At 40.1% G+C, this 22,629-nt stretch overlaps 1 protein-coding gene across 1 annotated transcript in view; it reads right to left on the bottom strand.

The window, feature by feature from the left end:
- The window catches only part of ASPH (aspartate beta-hydroxylase), a 163,389-nt gene that overhangs the window by 84,867 nt on the left and 55,893 nt on the right, over positions 1-22,629 (bottom strand). The window contains exon 15 of the mRNA XM_040261284.1: positions 9,753-9,794. Within this exon, the coding sequence (XP_040117218.1) occupies positions 9,753-9,794 (42 nt within the window). The remainder of the gene's footprint in view (positions 1-9,752; positions 9,795-22,629) is intronic.

Genomic DNA, 22,629 nt, shown 5'->3' on the forward strand with positions numbered 1-22,629 from the left:
GGTCGCAAAGAGTCAGACACGACTGAGAGACTAAACTGACTGACTGATACACAGTCTGCTTGATGCTTTTGAATTGTGGTGTTGGAGAAGACTCTTAAAAGTCCCTTGGACAGCAAGGAGATCCAATCAGTCAATCCTAAAGGAAATCAATCTTGAATATTCATTGGAAGGACTGATGCTGAAGCTGAGGCTCCAATACTCTGGCCATCTGACGTGAAGAGCTGACTCATTAGAAAAACCTTGATGCTGGGGAAGATAGAAGGCAGGACAAGTGGGTGACAGAGGATGAGATGGTTGGATGGCATTACTGACTCAACCGACATGAGCTTGAGCAAACTCTGGGAAATAGTGAAGGACAGGGAAGCCTAGCATGCTGCAGTCCATGGGGTCAAAAAGTCAAACACAACTTAGCAACTGAACAACAGCAACATACACAATCCAGCTTTTGACCAAAAATCACTAGACATGCAAAGAATAAGGACTCTCCTGACTTGTAATCAGGATTTTAAAAAAAGTAGTCAATAGCAACTGTCTTGGTGTGTGCCCAGATTATCAGGTTTATCAGAAAACATTCAAACCAGTGGTTATAAATAAGGACAAAAAAATTACAGAAAAACAAGGTGTTAATGACTGAACAGATATGAAACCTTGACAGTGAAATGGAAACTAAAAAAAAAAAGCAATTGAAAATTTAAAACTGAAAAAAATAGTAGCTGGAATGAAATTTTTACTAGATGGACTCAACAGTAGATTTGAAATAGCAAAAGAATCACTGAACTTCAAAGTAGAGCAACAGAAATTATGCAATCCAAATGGAAAAAAAAAAAAAACGACCCAAGTTTCAAAACCTGTAAGATAGTATCATGCAGTCCAACATGCAATTAACTGGAATAACAGAAGTAGTGGAGAGAGAAAGAAGAAAAAAATATTTGAAATAACGGCTATAAAACACTTAATTCACAAGATTTTTTATAAGGATTAAATGAGAACCTGTGTGAAAATAACTTGAAATGTAGTACACTGTAGACATTTAAAGTTCATTCATACTTGGATTTTCCATTTATAACCCCCCTGCCCACCACTTAGGCTATCTGCATCTCATATTATCACTATCAGATGAAGAGGCAATTAAAGTAAATGGAATTAACCACATTTTTTCATACTACAATTATTTTTTCAGTTCCTACTTTGTAATGGGTAACTGCCACTGGAGGGATGTGATAGTTAATTTTATGTGTAAAGTATACCCGGCTATGATACCTAGAGAGTTTCCCAGGTGGTGCCAGTGGTAAAGAACCCGCCTGCCAATGCAGGACTTAAGAGACATGGATTCATTACCAGGGTTGGGAAGATCTCCTGGAGGAGGAAATGGCAACCCACTCTAGAGTTCTTGCTTGGAGAATCCCATGGACAGAGTAGCCTGGTGATCTACAGTCCATAGGGTTGCACAGAGTTGGATACGACTGAAGTGGCTTAGCATGAACACATACATCAGTTCAGTTCAGTTCAGTCGCTCAGTCATGTCCGACTCTTTGCGACCCCATGAATCGCAGCACGCCAGGCCTCCCTGTCCATCACCAACTCCCAGAGTTCACTCAGAGTTGCATCCATCAAGTCAGTGATGCCATCCAGCCATCTCATCCTCGGTCATCCCCTTCTCCTCCTGCCCCCAATCCCTCCCAGCATCAAAGTCTTCTCCAATGAGTCAACTCTTCACATGAGGTGGCCAAAGTACTGGAGCTTCAGCTTTAGCATCATTCCTTCCAAAGAAATCCCAGGGCTGATCTCCTTCAGAATGGACTGGTTGGATCTCCTTGCAGTCCAAGGGACTCTCAAGAGTCTTCTCCAACACCACAGTTCAAAAGCATCAATTCTTCGGTGCTCAGCCTTCTTCACAGTCCAACTCTCACATCCATACATGACTACTGGAAAAACCATAGCCTTGACTAGACAGACCTTAGTCGGCAAAGTAATGTCTCTGCTTTTGAATATGCTATATATTTGGTCAAATATGTCTGGATATTGCTGTGAAGGTATTTTTTCAGGTGAGAAGGTATTTTTTCAGATGAGACTAACATTTCAATAAGTAGACTTTGAGTAAAGAAGATTATTCTCCATAATGTAGGTGGGTCTCATCCAATCAGTTGAAGGCCTAAAGAAAAAGACCCCAGCCCCTCCAACAAGAAAGAACTTTGCCTCCAGAATGTCTTTGACCTTGAGTTGCAACAGCATCTCTCTTCTGAGTCTCCAGCTTGCCTGCCTTCCCTGCAGATTTCAGATCCGGTGCTCTACAATGTCATGAGCCAGTTCCTTAAAATACATCTCTGTGTCTGTTTCTCCCTCTACACACACACACACACACACACACACACACACACACTATTGGTTTTCTTTCTCTGAAGAACCTTGACTAATACTAGGGTGGGAGAGGTCATTTTTCCCACTCTTAAGTTGTTTTGTCTAAAAATTCAGGGGGAAACAAAATATGTGCTAAAAATCTGAAACACAGGTTTTCTTGGGAAAACAGAGAAATACATCTTCTGGTCTGGGGTAGGCGATGGGGGTGTAATTAGGGAAGGCTTTCTGGCAGAGCTCATCTCTAAGCTCAGTTCCGAGGAACAGGAGTTTGTAGTTGTGAAGTAGGGAGGCAAGGAAGAGCATTTGGAACAGAGGAAAGCCATAAACAGGAGCTGGATCTCGAGATGCATTATGTGCTGTCCTGAGGAGTCTAGTTTTTAATCCTTGGGTGATGTTCTCCATTTTTGCTCAAATATGTTACATACAGTTGTAAAAACCCCAGGAAAAACTTTGTAGAGATAAATATATTTTAAAACAAGAAAATGTCTTCATTAGACTTTATTGCCCTTGTTGGTGCTCTCTCTACTTTCCTTGTGAACATAGAAAACTCAGAAGTATAGATATGAAGTACTGGTTGCATCAAGTTGATTTATCAGCAATAATATAGCCATCCCAGGCTTTTCACTAAGTTGCATTTAAAAAACATCATTTGTTAGTGTAAATGTGACTTGTTTTCTAGTGCCATCTGGTGTTTTGTTGGGGCACTGACTATTATTCTTTAAAACAATACAAATAGTACCCAGGAAAATTTTAAATGCATTCTTAAAGATGTTCACAAAATACAGCTTAAGCATATCCTTGATTGTAATGAATAATATAATGGGGTATTAAATGTTGGTTTAAATCAAAGGAGAATTTCAGGAAAAGACCTTGATCCAAATGCAATTTACCTAACATACACATACACACACAGACATACATACACAAGCAAGCAAACATTCCCCTTTTGAAGGCACGAGTATTCTGTTGTTCCTCAAATTTCTTCAAAGGCCCACCAATCCTCAACTAGTAACTGACACTTGATATGTATTAAACTTCCAGATGTTCAAGCTGGTTTTAGAAAAGGCAGAGGAACCAGAGATCAAATTGCCAACATCCGCTGGATCATCAAAAAAGCAAGAGAGTTCCAGAAAAATATCTATTTCTGCTTTATTGACTATGCCAAAGCCTTTGATTGTGTGGATCACAAGAAACTGTGGAAAATTCTGAAAGAGGTGGGAATATCAGACCACCTGACCTGCCTCTTGAGAAACCTATATGCAGGTCAGGAAGCAACAGTTAGAACTGGACATGGAACAACAGACTGGTTCCAAATAGGTAAAGGAGTACGTCAAGGCTGTATATTGTCACCCTGCTTATTTAACTTCTATGCAGAGTATACCATGAGAAACACTGGAAGAAGCACAAGCTGGAATCAAGATTGCCAGGAGAAATATCAATAACCTCAGATATGCAGATGACACCATCCTTGTGGCAGAAAGTGAAGAGGAACTAAAAAGCCTCTCGATGAAAGTGAAAGAGGAGAGTGAAAAAGTTGGCTTAAAGGTCAACATTCAGAAAATTAAGATCATGGCATCTGGTCCCGTCACTTCATGGGAAATAGGTGGGGAAATAGTGGAAATAGTGTCAGACTTTATTTTTGGGGGCTCCAAAATCACTGCAGATGGTGATTGCAGCAATGAAATTAAAAGATGCTTATTCCTTGGAAGGAAAGTTATGATCAACTTAGATAGCATATTGAAAAGCAGAGATATTATTTTGCCAACAAGGCTATGGTTTTTCCAGTGGTCATGTATGGATGTGAGAGTTGGACTATGAAGAAAGCTGAGCGCCAAAGAATTGATGCTTTTGAACTGTGGTGTTGGAGAAGACTCTTGAGAGTCCCCAAGGAGATCCAACCAGTCCATCCTAAAGGAGATCAGGTTCTGCGTGTTCAGTGGAAGGACTGATGCTCAAGCTGAAACTCCAGTACTTTGGCCACCTCATGCGAAGAGTTGACTCATTGGAAAAGACCCTGATGCTGGGAGGAATTGGGGGCAGGAGGAAAAGGGGACGACAGAGGATGAGATGGCTTGATGGCATCATCGACTCGATGGACATGAGTTTGAGTGAACTCCGGGAGTTGGTGATGGACAGGGAGGCCTGGTGTGCTGTGATTCATGGGGTTGCAAAGAGTCGGACACGACTGAGCAACTGAACCGAACTGAACTGAAATCAGTAACGTGTTGCAGACTTTTTCATTCAATGAATTTGTTAATGCACAGTTTTTCAAGAAGCTTTGAGTCATTTTTGACTCCTCTCTTTCTCTTATGCCTCATATCCTAACCATCAGCAAATCCTACAGACCTTACATGAAATATAGGCAGAATCTAAGCAGCACTCACCATGTCTACCCACATCCTAATCACACCTCCCTGAAGGACTATGAATATACTTTTCCACCCCTGGAACTCACCTCTCCCATATGGCTGCATAGCTCATGCCCTTGCATCTTACATCTCCAAGTGTCACTGTCTAAGAGGCCCATCAACAGAGCAACACTCCTGACCATTGTCATTCTCTGTATCTTTTTCTGTTTTATATTATTTTTCATACTTATTTTATTTTTTTGAAAATGACAACTCTCTCCCCCCAACACACATATACTAAAATATGTTGTAAGTACTATAAGAACTGGGACTTTGTTTTTATTAAATGTTTTAGCACCAATGCCTAAAACAGGGCCTAGCACATAGCAGGTACTCAAAATGTACTGAATAAATGAATGAATAAAAATAATTGTTTGAATTGGACATTGCATCAGGCATTTTTGCACTGCATTACTTTTCAGCTCACAGTCCTATTCTGTGGGTGTGGAATATGGAGTGTGTGGGAAAAGATGACATCCAGTGGAGAAAAACTGATACAGCAATTTTAGGTTAAACAGATATAAATAATCTCATTCAATATAAGAATCTGGTATCTCCAAAGGGGGCCTGTTTTAGAATTAGCCCTAGTCCAAACTTATGACTCTATCAAAATAAACTAAACATGGTTCTCTAAAAGAAAAGAATCAGGTGACTACTAATTGTAAGTAAAAGTAACATCTCCCCCCTCTCATCTGTAGATCTCTGATAAAGAACTTGAGGGTGATAACTAAATAGAAACTTAGCCTAATAATTCATCCTGAGACAAATTTACAATTATTGTTTTTAAAAAAATCTCCATTTCTATTATTGTGAAATTAAAAGCTGGCTATTAAAACATTCCACTTTTTCACTGTGTATTCCAGAAATGGAATATCTCCCCCTCCCTCTGCCATACCAGTTAACAGCATCATATGGGCTTCCCTGGTGGCTCAGATGGTAAAGAATTTGCCTGCAATGCAGGAGACACAGGAGACCAGAATTCGATCCCTGGGTTGGGAAGATCCCCTGGAGAAGGGAATAGCAACCCACTCCAGTATTCTCGCCTAGAGAATTTCACGGAGAGTAGCCTGGTGGGCTATAGTCCATGGCATCACAAATAGTTGGGCACGACTGAGCAGCTAACACTTCTGCTTGTTCTCATGAATGTGGGTAAAAAAAAAAAAAAGATGGAATTTCCAAACCTGACAATTTGCTCAAAGAGGATTTTCAGTGAACTTGGGGTAACATTGACTCGTTACATCTTAAGATTCTTCCTGTACATCACAATCAATAAAAGACTTCAATTGCCAACGTCCCTCAGTTGGTGTGGATATAAGGCCATCACTACATGATGGAGAGTGGAAGAGCCAATCAGGTGAAGTTGTTGCAGATTCTCTCCATAAGTTCTATGAAGAAATAGCCAGGGAGCCCAGCTCCCATACCATTGGAAAGCTGCCTATGGGCTCAGAATCCTGGGAGGAGAAAGCTGTGCAGAGGGTACTAGAGGGAAGTACAGTGCAGAAGGAAGGAAATGGAGCCCTGAAGAGTGAGAAATGCTAAGCACAGTATCTGGAGCAGGGCTTGCACCTGTTCATATCTGCAGTAAGCCACACCTAGCACTCACCCTCCCATCTCTACCTTTGTCAGAAAGTGCCAGGGTGCACCTCCTGGAAGCAAAGCAATCAGTGTGTGAACTGGAAAGTCTCTGACCTGCACAGACACCTGCACGGGCTGGGTGTGGAGGCCCACTGCATGAACAAAGGCTGCCTGACTCTGCCACGGTCTGGCCCCTGACTTCCCCTCCAACTGCACAGCACACACTCTGGCTTTGTTCATGGGCTCCACTTTCTCAGGCCCTTCCCTCCCACTTCAGGACCTTTGAAGACTGTTTGCTATTCAGAGTGCTCTTAGCCACAGTTGCCTTGAACACATCACTAACCTCGGAGGCCTTCTGAGAGTGAGAACCCAATGTGCGAGGCCGGTAAACCACCACAGACGACTCTGGTTTTACTCTGAGAAAGATGTGAAGATGATGGAGGCATCTAAGCAACAGGCTACTACTTAGGTTTTAAAAGAGTCACCGTGGACTTCCCTGGTGGTCCAATGGTTAAGAATCCACCTGCCAATGCAGGTACAGCGGTTTGATCCCTGCTCTGGGAATATTCCACATGCCTCAGAGCAGCTAAACCTACACGCCACAACTACTGAACCCAAGCCCTAGAGCCTATGTTCTGAACAAGAAAAGCCACTGCAGGAAGAAGACCATGTACTACAGCTGGAGAGTAGCCTCTGCTCATCGCAACTAGAGAAAGCCCAGGAACAGCAGCAAAGACCCAGTGCAGGCAAAAATAAATAAACAAAAAACAGAGTAAATAAAATTCTTAAAGTTTAAGGGCTTCCCAGGTGGCGCCAGTGGTAAAGAACCCCCTAGCCAACGCAGGAGACATAAGAGATGTGGCTTCCATGCCTGGGTCAGGAAGATCCCTGGGAGAAGGGAATGGCAACTCACTGCAGTATTCTTGACTGAAGAATCCCATGGACAGGGGAACCTGGCGGGCTACAGTCTATAAGGTCGCAAAGAGTTGGACACGACTGAAGCGACTTAGCATGCAAAGAAAGTTTAAAAGGGTCACCACGGCTACTGAATTGAGAAAGAGGATAGAGACAAAGGAAGGTCAGTTAGGAGGTAAGTGGAGTAATCAGGCAAGAGAAGGTGGTAGAGAGAGAAGGTGGCAGGAAGAAGCTCGGAAGAGAGGGTGGACAGGGTTTTCTGATGGAATGACAGGGAGGCAGGAAAGAGATTTGTAGGAGCAGTGTGTTTTCAGGGAAAGGTCAGGAGTTCCATTTTATACTTATTAAATTTGATGCAATTATTAGATATCCATCAAGGGCATCAAGTAGCCATCAGGTCTCCATCAGGTAGACAGCTGGACATACTTGTAGAGAGTTCAGGTAGAGACCTGGGCTGCAGTTAAAGCAGTTGCCTTTGGCATAAAGAGATTTAAAGCCTCGAGATCAGATGGGATCATTAAGGGAGTGTGTGTAGATGGAGAAATGCTCCGAGGACTGATTTCCCTTCAACGCAGGATGGTCAGGGAAACAGAGGTAACTGCCTAAAGAGGCTGGGCAATAGCAAACAGTGGAGAGAGTAAGTCATGGACATAGTGGAAGACTGGGAGGCAAGGCAGTGTGGAGAGCTTGTGTGAATAGAAGCCCAGTCATCTACATAGAAGAGGCAGCCAAGAGTTTACAACATGGAGGAAAAAATTGCAGAATTCAGACGTTATTTAGAAGTGAGTAGGGGGAAAGAACCCAAATGTCCACTGACAGATAAATGGATAAAGAAGATGTGGTGCATATATACAATTGAGTACTATCCAGCCTTTTTCACAGGACTCTGCAATTGTTAGAGAAAGACATGCAAATATTTACATCTGCAAAGAAATGCAAAGGTGAAAAAAGAACATGTTTGAATAATCTTTGTACTCCTCACTCTATGTTTAGCAACCTTTGTGAACGCTGAATTAAAATGCCACTGGTTTCTTAAATTTATTGTTGAAAATGTTATCAAATAGCATTTGATACCATTCATGTGGAATTTAAAATATGACACAAACGAGCCTATCTATGGAACAGAAACAGACTCACGGCCACAGAGAACAGACTTGCGGTTGCCAAGGGGAAGTAGGTTGGGGGAGGGATGGAGTGAGAGGCTGTGGTTAGTAGACGTAAGTTTTTATAAATAGAATGGATACACAATAAGATACTAACTGTGTAGCACAAAGAACTATATTCAATAACCTATGATACACCATAATGGAAAAGAATATTTTTTAAAAAAGCAATGCGTATATATGTATAATTGAATCACTTTGCTGTGCAGCAGAAATGAACACATTGTAAATAAACTATATTTTAATTTAAAACTTAGATCTGTATATTACTTTAATAAAAAATTAAAACCAACCAATCAGGAAAAAAATGCATGAGCTAAATAAATGCCTGCTGCTGCTGCTAAGTCGCTTCAGTCGTGTCTGACTCTGTGTGACCCCATAGATGGCAGCCCACCAGGCTCTCCCGTCCCTGGGATTCTCCAGGCAAAATAAATGCCTAAGGGCTATGAAATGATGGCCAAAAGCCAGAAACTTCATATAGTCAAGTACTGTTTACCTACTGAGTAAGTAAGATCTTGGTTTTTATGTGAACTGTATCTTTTAAATGTCAACATTGCTTTTATCACTAGGAGTTAAAGCCATTCCTAAAACTCCAATTATGTTTAATCACTGATGATTTTATCATTCAAATGATACTAAAAATATAACTGCTACTCTGTGACCATCCATGTTTATAAATTTAACTTAAAAAAATAGCTCCTTACTCATGTTTAGCAACCTTTGTGAACTTTGAATTAAAATTCTACTGTTTCCTTAAATTTATTAGAATGCCTCTGTAATAAGCTCTTGGAAGGCAGAGATGATATTTTCTTTATAGATGTAAATATTTGCATGACTTTCTTTCAAACAGTTCAAAGTCCCATGTAAAGAGAATATATTCGAATAATCTTTGTACTTAGAACAGCTGTCAACAAAGGTGACGGTAATAATTAACATTTCCTTTGTGCTTTCCCTGTGCTAGACCCTGCTTTAAGCACTTTACATATATTTTCACTTAATTACTATTGTGGAAACAACAGTCTCATGGTTTCCGGAAGTTGGTACTGTTCTTATTATTCCCGTATCACAGAAGAGGAAACTGAAGCACAGAGGTTGGTTAATTCTCAAGATGTATATAGAGTGAACAGCAAATAGTATTAGATGCTAATGTCTTTCCAGAGCTTTAGCTCTTAAAGTTTATGTAGAATATTAATGTCTGTTGATAAAACCACTGAAATAATAAACACACTGGCAATTTATTTTGACTAGTGTAGAAAATAAGATCACATTATTCATGGATAGTATAACTTCTCCTTATGTGTATTTGAAAGGCTGTTGATTTTAACAATCTCACCTTTTCCTTTTTTTCCTGGTTCATCTGCTTTCTTATTTGTTTCTGAAAGGTAAAGACAAAAATAAATAAATATTGTGAGAGTCACAATTCAAAATCTCGAATTATAGGACTATCTTTAAATGAGTTCAAATATGAGTTCAACTCATAATATTTCTGGGATTAAGAGATATACACTATTATATATAAAACAGATAAACAACAAGGACCTACTGTATAGCACAGGGATCTATATTCAGTATCTTGTAATAATGTAAAATAGAAAAGAATTATATATATATATGACTGAGTATATATATATGACTGTATCACTTTGTGATATATATGAATATATACATCACTGAAACTAACACAATATTATAAATTAATTATACTTCAATTTAAAAAATTCTGGGCTAACAATTCAATTTTCCTAAATCCTAAATTCTTTACACATGTAATTTATTATAAAATATTAAGAATTTGAATTACTTATAAAAATCACCAAGCAGTAAGCAGGTTTTGGGTGCCAGGCTGAGTGTTCCTGGTCTACATAAGGGGTGATGGGGGCCATCTCCACCAATAATAAGTGCCTCTGTGGGTACAAACTGAGTCCAGAGAAGACTCACTCAAAGCTGATTCAATAGCTTTATTGTCTCTTAAAGCCATGCACTGCTTTATAACAGGGACTGTATGCTTTAAAGGATTGTAGCATGCCATCCTATGAGAACACTAACCTGACTCCTCAAGGACTTCCTACATCCACAAGTGACCCACAGGGGTGCCCACACTGAGCCCAGGTATGACATAGCACAGTTAGAGGTAGACCAGTCAATTTCAGTCCCAGTAGGTATTTACCTAGTCTTTGAGAATTTCTAGATACACACGTGTACAGTTGAGTTGCAGTGAGGATGGGGCAGAGTTTGGTAGTCTGATTAAAAATAATCAGATTCCATCCTTTCCCCAGAGTAGACGCGAGAGAGTGTAAGTGCTGTGCAGGTTGGGTTCAGGGGTGCAGGCAACATCATTCAATTCCTCAATCCCCAGTTTCCCATTCATTCATATAAAACATTTCAATTTTTGGAGGCAAGAGGTAAATCTGAGGCTCCTGATGCAAGGAGAGGACTTTTCATCAGTCACATGTTTCTCCTTTGAGACCCCCAGGGGAGAGGAAGCAAACCGACTCAAAGTGTGCCAGGCTTGGTGCCAAGCACAAGACACATCTTTTGTCTCCTAACATCCTCTGCAGATGGGGAAAGAAATGGCAACCCACTCCAGTATCCTTGCCCAGGAAATCCCATGGACAGAGGAGCCTGGCGGGCTACACTCTGTGGGGTCACAAAAGAGTCAGATAGGACTGAGCAACTAAACAACAACCCTCTGCAGTAGTTCTGAGTTCCTTCTTCATGCAGAGGAGGATGTTGAAGCTTGACAAGGCAGAAGGTCTAAGTCATCAAGGTCAGTGGTGTATTTTACTCCAAAATAGACATTCTTTTCCCCATGCCAGTCTCTAATTTTGTTGAAAGGGAAAAAGAAGTGCAAGTCTTGACTTTTGCAAAGGGAGGGTTTTAAAAAGTTGGCTGGAAAACTTCCCTGGCGATCCAGTGGTTAAGACTTCACCTTCCAGTGCAGGAAGTGCAGGTTTGATCCCTAGTGGGCAAGCTAAGATCCCACATGCCTCGCAGCCAAAAAACCATAAAATGCATTAAACAGAATCAATACTGCAACAAATTCAATAAAGGCTTTTAAAAAATGGTCCACATCAAAAAAATCTAAAAAAAAAAAAAAGTTGGCTGCCACACATTTCCTGGTCAGTGCTTCAGGAGGCACAAGGATATAAAATAGACTTCCTAATCTCTGTTGAACATTCTAGAATTTCTAACCTTATTAACTATACCCTTGTCATAAAGGGCTTCCCTGGTGGCTCAGTAAAGAATCAGCCTTCAATGCAGGAAACCAGGGTTCTATCCCTGGGTCTGGAAGATCCCCTGGGGAAGGAAATGGCAACCCACTCCAGTATTCTTGCCCAGGAAATCCCATGGACAGAGGAGCCTGGTGGGCTACAGCCCATAGGGTTGAAAGAGTCAGACACAACTTAGTGACAAAACCACCACCATCATAAGGTTAGGCAGTGCATCATTTACTAGGATGCACTCTTGAGTTTGAGTAAACTCCGGGAGATAGTGAAGGACAGGGAAGCTTGACACTCTGCAGTCCATGGGGTTGCAGTCAGACGTGACTGAACAACTCTTGTAGGTATCAGGGGTACAGGATAGAAAAGAAGTATCAAAAATCTCAATTTCCAAGGATATCTCTTTCTGTGGCACCAGCCACGTGTACAGGAAGGCTGGGAGTGTCCACCCCTCCAATAATCTGTTACCTGGCATATGGCTAGTATAATTTAGACAAATCAAGCATAAAATGCAAGTTTCTCAGCTGACTACAGAAAACTAGTGGGTGCTGGTCATGAAGATTTTAGAGCTGTCCACAAATCTTCCCGCCCCCAGGGAAACCAAGGAAGGAAGAGTGGATTGAAGTGGTCATCTTTTTTTAGGTTTGTTTTTTTTTTGACGTGGACCATTTTTAAAGTCTTTATTGAAATTGTTACAATATCGCTTTTGTTTTGTTTGGCTTTTTGGCTAAGAAGCATGTGGGACCTCAGCGCCCTGACCAGATATTGAACCTGCACCGCTTCATTGGAAGGCAAAGTCTTAAACACTGCACCACTGGGGAAGTTCAGAACTGATCACCATTTAAAAAGGTGTGGGAGGCCCCCTGGCCAGGTGTGTGCCCTGGAACCAGGGTCATCATCTTTTTTCCTCCTGTCTGCAGTTAGCTAGGATGAAGAGGCTGAACTAAGAAGGCCTAGCCCAGATGTTCCAACCCCGGGGCAAAAGCCCTAGGTTCTGTCCCCTTCTAATCCCACTGCTTCAGCAAGTTGAGATCTGAGACAGGAGCTTGGGTGTGGGAAAATACACAGCGTAGGGGATTTTCACCTCCGGGGTTTTCAGTGCTTAAATTTAACTTAGGTAAAGTTCTCAAAGAGCTTCAGCTTACCTCACGAGCATTCTGCATGATATAATAGAGTATGACTTTGCTATTTGTTAGTCTTTGTACCTGGGGCTTCCCAGGGAAAATTCAAATGGCCCTCAACATGCCAAAAAGGAAAATGATTGACAACACTTAACTAGATGCCAGGCGTTGTTCTCAACACTTAATGAGGATTATCCCATTTAATTCTGAAAGGTAGTTTTAATTCCATAGATAAGAAAAATGGCTTAGAGAGGCTACGGAATATTGCCAAGAGTTGCAGAACAATTAAGAATTGTTCAGAAGGCCATACTCTACAATACTACACTTTGCATATTCCAGTAGTGGGTGGTCCATACTCTAGGCTTAGTCCAACCCAGAAAATGACAGAAGTACAAGCTTACCAGTAACTCAGATTTAAGTCTTAACATACAACCCCCCAAAGAAACATAAACTACACATTTTCTAATGGTGCTAACTCTTTCAACATTATTTTATTAAAGAAAACCTTACTAAACAGAACAGGATCTTCATCTTTTAAAAACTGTCATACAACCATTAAGAAAAAATCATTTTTGTATATTCAATTATTTTGAACCCTATCATTCCAGCTACTGTGCTAATTTGCCTACTGGCCAATTCTTGTGGGCAAAGCTAGTCTCCATCCAGGTCTGTGTGTCCTGAGCTCCTAGTCACACTGGCATCTATTCTCCCTGCTCCAAGACCCAGCCATGGGGCTCTGCCTCTCCCTGACCAGGTCCTGTCTAAGTCACAAGGGCCCTGTCCTCTCTGTCCACTAGCACTTTCCCAGTCAGATCCTATCATGATATCACCTGGATCCTTACTCCTCCGTTACCTGACTGTCCTCTCTCTCTGCTCCTATCACATCACCTGGATCCTTACTCCTCCATTACCTGACCGCCCTCTGCTCCTATCACAACATCACCTGGATCCTTACTCCTCCATTACCTGACCGCCCTCTCTGCTCCTATCACAACATCACCTGGATCCTTACTCCTCCATTACCTGACCACCCTCTGCTCCTATCACATCACCTGGATTCTCACTCCTCCGTTACCTGACTGCCCTCTCTCTGCTTGCTCTTGGTTGCCCTCTAATTGTTTCCACCTTCCATTAGGTGCCCACCTGTACGCTCTAGACTCTAGGCTGCGAATGACCTTGACTGACAGGCATTGCAGCCTCTCTGACCCTCAGTCTCTTCATCTGTAAGCACAGTAATAACACCCAGGTCCCTGGAGCCCTGACTCCAACTCAGCACTTATCATTGCCAGTGCAGCAAAATGGGCCTGCTTAACCTTAAAGGTTTTTTCTGTTTCTTCTGAGCGCCTTGGAAGAAAAACAATACTTTCCAGAATCCCAGAAGCTTCGTCTCTTTGTGTCTCATTCTTCTTTACTGCCCAGAGAATGAAGATCAGAAGAGAATCTTCGGTACCCTTTGCTACCCTTCCAGTCACTCAAACTCCTCGGTTCTCTCAAACAGGCTGAAAGCTAATCCTCACCAAGTGATAGTCATGGAGAACCAGAGTGTGCAGGTGAATGAGTGACCTCGCAGGGACTTATCAGAACTTCTAGGTGCTGGACAAAAGCCTACACAGCATGATGCAGGGACTATTTCATCTGAATTCTGCCCCTCAAATTGTAGCATGATACAAAATAAACATTACCTACTAGAAACAGGTAAAGAAAGAGGTTGAATGTACTCCTTTGTGATTTTAGTCACCAAAAGTGCTAGAATACCCTGAAATATTAGAAAGTATAAAATGAACTGATGTTGTTATGGAACAAAATAAAACAATATATACTCTAAAATAATGACAATACAGAGAAGAATTCTTCTGCATTTTATTGCACTCAAATAACATTAAACAGAAGATGTTTACATTATTTTTAGAAAATCCATTGATGTTTCCCAGCTTGGCATATATTTGTAAAGACAAGGCTCATCCATCAAGATATTTGGAATTAGAAAGTATCTGAATATGACCACAGCATAATGAATTCTCAGTGTCCAGAGTTCTAGAGATGATTATATACAAAAATCCAGCGAAATTTATCTTATGCATTTATCAATTCTATGTCACTCCTGTTTCTCTAAAAAAATATGGCTTTATTAAAAACTAGTGTTCTATAATTCACAATACGAAGTAAGAGCTTTATTAGATTTTTGAGTAACAACTCTGTATTACCCAGATCACAGCTTCAGACAATTATTGCTCTTTTACTATGTATTACTTTGGGCTTCACTAACACTATGGTTCAGCATACCTTACTACACTGTAGTGATCTCTAGTGATAAAAATATAAAATCTCTTTGATTTTAACCCTAAAAGCAGGAAAAAAAAAATCGCTTTATCTTAAAACAATGTGAACATGATCAAGAGCTCCCCTGACATGTAAATAAAACCACATCTTAGGTTTTGTTTTTTTTAATAGCTCATGGTCCTTTCAAAATGAGAGTGTAGCTACCTCTTTTTCCTAAGAAGTGAGCATTTTCATCACAGCAACCATTTCTGAGCCACACACCAGCCACATTAAAAACAGAAGAAACTCTCCAGCGTGGAAAGGAAAAGCCTCAAAAGCTGTGAAAGCACGGGGAACTTCTGGTTTCTGAGCACTTTTCACAAACCCTGCTTCATTCAGCCAGCGGCAATGTCTCCTTGATACATGGAGCAGGAATCAGTGTCGTACATGTTACTTTACCAGCCAAAGGAAGAACAACCTTTACATTAGGCACCACTAACTGTTATTTTCTAAGACTTAAACAAATACCAAGAGGACTACAGCTATTCTACAATCACCCCAATGTGCTGAAAAGCGTTTTTGCATAATATAACAGGCTGTTCCTTTCCTCTACATTCTAACACAAATTTTAATTTCCCCTTTTTTTCTGAAAAATAAATTACCCATGATAATTTAAACTTTTTTTGAAATATTAATTTTTTTCTAATTAATAAGCTAAAAGCTGCAGGAATCTCAAATGTTGAGTTTTACCCTGAATACTTGAAGCTAATATAGGAATTTTTTTAAATAAAGGTATCAGTGCAGATATATACAACTCAAATCTTCACAGCTAATGATGATCCCATCAGTGTTTTTCAGAGCCCTAAGACAAGGCACTCTTAGTGGCTTTAATTCATGTTTCACGCAGTATACACAAGTCAGCTGACATAGTGTTAATTACTGATAAGATATATTAAAATCCTGCCATGACAAGTGCTGTTATCTCATGAATGATTATTAATTACTGTCTGAAAAACACATATATGCAGGTAAGACTAAAAGCTCCATCACAAAAGGGAAAAGAAAAATCCAGTGGACCCACTAACGCTATCAGAAAAGGACATGCAGGAATGTAACAATACATGTGATTTTTGTTTCTTAAAAAAAAAAAAGAAAAACCCTAAAATGCCAGTGGACTATGGTTCATTCAAAACATCTTTAGTATTCATTCCCAAAGATCTTGGTCTGCTCAGAAATTACTTCACAAGATCTATCCCAGCCATCTTTTGGAGCGTATGGTTAAGCTGGTCCTCTTGTGGTAGGTAGTAGGGGCAGTCTTTCTGAAGCTTTAAGTATCTGCAAAAATAAGGGGAAATCTAAATTAAAGGACCAACTAGACACAGATTGCGAAACTGCTTTATTTTTATTCTACTTATAAAAAACCACCAATGGAAAGTAAATTTTTTATTTTTCTTTGTATTGTTGTTTTTAATGGCAACTGGGTAAGAATGACTCACTGCTTAGAGTAGTTCTTGGGAGGATTACTTGCAAAACTAAAAAAACCTGAGGTTCTTTAAAGCATTTGAGAATTACAGTTGAATTTAAGAATGTCAGTCTTTTGAGAAATAACATTCAATTTCTTTCTCCCATCAATGTTTTCATTATATTAAAAAGAAATGCAACAGAGGGGGAAAAATCTAGTATGGTATTTGAAACATGAATATAGGGAGGATTTTTCAAGGAGCAACAAGATACAGTAAGCTGTAGTTAAAATGCATTACTTATAATCTTATATCAATTTTTCATGTTATGGACGATATAAATGGTTGATAAAAAAGTATATACTATTTTAAAAGAAGTAAAATTCATTCCAACTTTAAACAAACATTTTCTTATTCCAAACTTTAGTACCAAATTTATTTTACTATTATAGCTATGTTATGATTATGTTATGATCTATGTTACAATTAAAGTTAAAAAGGAGATTGTGCACATGAAGACCCAACCAAATTTTGATGTGATTTCTAAAACTGTATTATAGGCTTTCCTTCCCTCCCTCCTTCCTTCCCTATCTATTTATCTACATGTGTGCATGTATGTATAACCAGAAATTTTTACATAAGCAAATTATTTGGTGCTAATGAGAAGCAACTGGAAATTATAGGTATACTTTTATATATCCAACAGAAATGAATATTTCCACCAAAAGACATGTATAAGGTGTCTAAGAGTGTTCATGGAAAATTTCTTCATAACAGACCAAAACTAGAAACATTCACTACAGCCATCAATGTATAGGATAGAATTTTTAAATGGAATACATTTACAGTCAATAATAATAATAAGACCAATGACTCTACATAGCAATATGGATGAAACAGCCATGATGGTGAGCAATGGAAATTGGTCACCAAGAAAGTATATATATGTTTGCATGTGTTGACTTGTGTTTCTGTTTAATCAAATTCAAAGGCAGGCAAATTCATCCATGATGACAAAGTCAGAACAGTAGTCATCTTTGGTGGGGTCATTACTGAGGGCAGAAGAGGGAAAGATTTTCCAGGGGCTGGAAGAACTCTGTATTGTGGGTGCAAGAATATAAGACATGTAACAAGTTCATCAAACTGTATCATCAACAGGTGAGTACTTCCCTGTGTGTAAATTATACCACACCAGAAAGAGTTAAACAAAAAAAGTTCTCTTAGAGTTTAAACATTAGCTGGACTGTGAGGAATATGCATTTCTATAACCTGTGCAATGAAAAATCCTGGAGACTATGGGAACTTGTTTAAAGTACAACATGAGTACTGATAAAAAGGCAAATAAACTAAAAGCTTAATCACAATTTTGAAAGACTCAAATTTATGCCCCGAAGTATCTGAATCAGGTTTCCACCTAGAAGTAGTAGTTGCCCAAGCTGCAAACCCAGCACCTCCAGAGGCCAGTCGTCTCTGCACCTCTCCGTTCCTCCCACCTTCCTTATCTCCACTAAAGTTCCATCATTCATCCATTCAAGCCAGAAGCAAAGGAGTCAAGCTAGACTTTTCCCATTAACCAGCCCATCTCCCACCAATCACCTGCACCCCCAAGGTCCTTGAATCCATCCTGCTCTGCACCTCTGCCACGATTCCCAGCTCCCACCACTTGCGCTTAGATGAACATATCTGCCCCCTGACTGGTCTCCACCTCCTCATGGGACTGCTCTGTTCAAATATGGATAGGATCATGCAACTCCTAAGCTTGAAGTTTTTCAGCAATTTTCTTGCATTTTTAGTGAAAGTTGCTCAGTCATGTTCGACTCTTTGCAATCCCACGGACTGTAGCCCGCCAGGCTCCTCTATCCATGGAATTCTTCATGCAAGAATGCTGGAGTGAGTAGTCATTCCCTTTTCCAGGGGATCTTCCTGACCCAGGGAATGAACTCGGGTCTCCTGTATTGCAGGCAGATTCTTTACTGTCTGAGCCACCAGGGAAGCCCTAGGCCCACATTCAAATTCTCAAACATCATTTATGCAACACTCTGAGAAATGCTGCCCGCCCGTCCCCTATGCCTCCTCAGCCGGTGCAGGGCACACCGCCTTGAACCCTCTCCCTGCCACATGCTGGCTCCTTCACTTCGAGCAGCTCCTCCAGGCTCAGCTCCAACATGACCTCCTGCTCTGCTCCTCTGGCCCCACAGCTGGGTTGGTTCCCCCTCCTCTGGGTGCTGGCCTGGGTATCACTCTGAGAGGTTAATGATGCCATATTGGCTTCTGTCTGCTGCGGCACACCCACAGGTCTGTGAATCGATACCAGACAGGGCCTGCATTGTTCACTGTGTCTGGGGCAGAGCTGTACCATGCATGCAGGTGTGTGCGCTTCAGTCATGTCCAACTCTTTTGCGACCCTATGGACTGTACCTGCCAGACTCTGCTGTCCATGGGGATTCTCCAGGCAAGAATACTGGAGTGGGTTGCCATGCCTTCCTCCAGGGGATCTTCCCAACCCAGAGATTGAACCTAAGTCTTCTGTGTCTCAGGTAGATGGATTCTTTACCCACTGAGTCACCTGGAAGGCCTGAGCCTGTACCATAGGAGCTGTTTAATATATATTTCTTGAATAAACGAAAGATCAAATCACTAACAATAATATGCATATTAGGCTCTTATTACCATAAGCTAAGACCTTTAGAGCTGCCAGCCTAAAGCTGGTTGTGGGTCTTATTGATCCAATTAGAAAATGCTTGATGACAAGGGGCGCATGAGTGGCAGCTCTGGACAGAGGCAACAGTGCAATCAGCCTCCCTGAGAGAATATTCAAATGTGGATGAGTTACCAATGTCATCTCCATCTTCAGAGACAAAAGAGCAGCAGATTCAGCCAGAAACATTGATGTTTACACATCTTCATTTCAGATAGCACAATTATCATCACAAAACGTAACATAAACATTTTTCCCGGCATTGCTCTTGTTCAGTTATGCAGCTGTGTCTGACTCATTGTGGCCCCACGGACTGCAGCACACCAGGCTTCCCTGTCCTTCACCATCTCCCAGAATTTGCTCAAACTCATGTCCATTGAGTCAGTGATGCCATCCAACCATTTCATCCTCTGTTGCCCCCTTCACCTTCTGCCCTCCATCTTTTCCAGCATCATGGTCTTTTCCATGGCATGACATAAACATTGTTAAAGGAACCAATTAGTCAAATGGTCTTAAAGTATTGTATGGCAGGGAATATTAGGCTGGTGAATTTCCTAAGTGATTTGTTCATAAGTCATTCAATTTGTGCTATGTATAGTTTTTTTTTAAATATTTTTTTCTTTATGTGGATCATTTTAAAAGTCTTTATTGAATTTTGTTACAATATTGTTTTTGTTTTATATTCTGGTTTTTTGGCTCTGTATATGTGAGATCTTTGCTCCCCAACCAAATATCACACCCACACCCCTTGCATTGGAAGGTGAAGTCTTAAGCACTGGACCACCAGGGAAGTCCCCATGCTATGTACAGTTATGCTGTCAGATTGCTAGAAATAGGCTGTGTGGTATCAAGTAAAAATATGACTTTGAGGACAAGGTGAAAACCCACTAAGGAAGCAGAGGTTCCAAAATCAATTTTTTTTAATGTGATATTAAAAATGACTGACTTCTAACATGATCAATTTTTCAGATTGACTTTTTACTTCCTTTCCAAAAGGATGCCAGCAAAGCACTTATGAATTTATCAATATAAACAAAAGATGGAAAAATTTAGCTATTGGACAGCTTACTTTTCCACAATGAATCATAATTAATCTTCAACATTTCTGAGTCTTAAGTGAAAGGCTAATGCATATTAAGACAAAGACACCTAAGGATACACTATCTCTACCACATCAAAACAGCTCTCATAACTCATCTGTTCTTAAGTCTTCATTTCTATGAAATCCTCTAGAGCACAGAAGCTGAGAGTGTGAACTCTTAGAGCCAGAACACAAGAATCAAACTCAGTTCTAGCATTTATCATCTCTGTGATTTCAGGCAGGTTCCTCTGCCTTGCTATGCCTCAGTTTTCTCATCTGTAAAATGGAGATATGAGCATTTCACCTCTTGGGCCAATGGAAATACTAAGGGAGTTAATTCATGTGTGTGTCAAGAAGTGCATGATAGACATGATGCTTAACCAAAGTCAGCACTCTCCATCCCCTGGTGGGCAGCCGGATACAACAGTAAATCAAGGCAATTCCTGCCCCATGGGATTATCCCAACAATATTATTAGGAAATTTAATTTGCTACATTAAGACTGCGTAACCTAGTCATAGAAAGATCAGAGAAGGCATAGTAATCAACAACTGGATTCTGAGGGCCAGGAAAAAGTGAACCGATATCCAGCATTGTGCAGAGAGCCTCAATCTGAGTTTTCTACTGATTAAAGAATTTTAAAGATTAAAAGGTATTAAGGTAACAGGCCCCACAACAATTGTCACAGTTTCTGCATCACATATGTCATTCAACACTATTGCAAAACCAGTCACCTTACTGTACAAAACAGCAACTAATTCATGAATATTATTCTTTCATAAGACTGAATAATTAAATGATGCAATTTTATAAAGTAAGATCAAGAAAATAACAAGAAATAAGCAAACCCAGTACAATCATTACAAGTAACTACTGCTAACTCTCCACCTCACACCCTCCTTGGTAAAGGACAAACTATAGCGCGCAGTGCATCATTCAAATTTTTATGACACCAAATGACAAGTGACAACTTCTGGAGCAGGTCTGTCAGAATTCAGCTTCTCTTGATCCACCTCAAATATCAACCTAAAGTGAAAGAAACTGAAAGTGAAAGTCGCTCAGTCGTGTCCGACTCTTTGCGACCCTATGGGCTATTCAGTCCATGGAATTATCCAGGCTAGAGTACTGGAGTGGGTAGCCTTTCCCTTTCTCCAGGGGACCTTCCCAACCCAGGGATCAAACCCAGGAATCTGCATTGCAGGCAGATTTTTTACCAGCTGAGCCACCAGGGAAGCCCCAATATCAACCTAATTAATTAGTAAATAGTAACAGCCACAGCCTCCATTCACTGGGATATCATTATGTGCCAGAAAGGATACATATAAATCAAATCCTCATTTTCATTTGCTTCAGCTGTTAAATATCTCATAAAAAAAAAAGCACCTTATTCCAGCCCCCAGTCCCCTCACCCCTACAACCACTCCTTAGTATTTTATAATTATATTCCAAGGAAATTTGGGGGCTCATTTATAAAACACTACAACAGAAGCACAGAGCTTTCTGGTCAGAAAATAATATTATATTTCATACCTTCATTAAAGTCAGGTTGATATTAAAAAAATATCAACCATAACTAGAAAAAAGTGCTGTAGACACTTGTTATTTTTAGGAAAACATAAAATAACTTTCTTTAAAGGAATGGAGAGTAAGCAAAATGCAAATTCAGTAACGTGCTCTGCATTCTCAGGTAAGAAACAAGGCACACTGGCGTACTGCTCAGTAACACAGAGGAAGTTACAAACGCAGGACAGAAACACCAGCTTTCCCGACTCTGCTCATCTTTCCTAAACACAAAATACACACATATGGCCAGAAGTTATCCTGTCAAAGATCAGTTTCTCCATGGATTTTGTTTCTCATTCACGTTATAATGCCAACAACGCAGTTCCTTCAGTATTCATACATATTATAAATGTACAACGTACAACAACTATCAGAACTACCCAACCATTAAATAAGTAAATATGAGCTGTGGTATAACTAAAAATAGTCCTTGATTAGAAAAGGCTTTTCCCCCTTGAAATTGAGTATTTTGACCAATTTTGGCAGGCACAATTATTTCTACCAAAATCAGTACTTCTACTGATTTTTGTAGCACGTCATCGCTACAAAATTCACATGAAGCATAAAATGAAAAATACGAGTAAAAACTGAACCAATAAATAACATGGAAACAAAAAAAAAAAAAGGAAATAAAACACAGAAACAAGAGGAAATACATTTGAGAAAGAGATGTTGGAGAATCCTCACTTAATAAAATATTTTTTCCCACTTAGAGAATAAGACGTTTATATGTTAATTTCTGATGACAGGAATAGTTAATGTCTTCTCTAAAAGGCATTTGAAAGCATAGGCTTTGATTGAAATGCTG

The sequence above is a fragment of the Oryx dammah genome, unplaced genomic scaffold (genome assembly GCF_014754425.2).
Source record: "Oryx dammah isolate SB20612 unplaced genomic scaffold, SCBI_Odam_1.1 HiC_scaffold_19, whole genome shotgun sequence".
Classification (NCBI taxonomy): Eukaryota; Metazoa; Chordata; class Mammalia; order Artiodactyla; family Bovidae; genus Oryx; species Oryx dammah.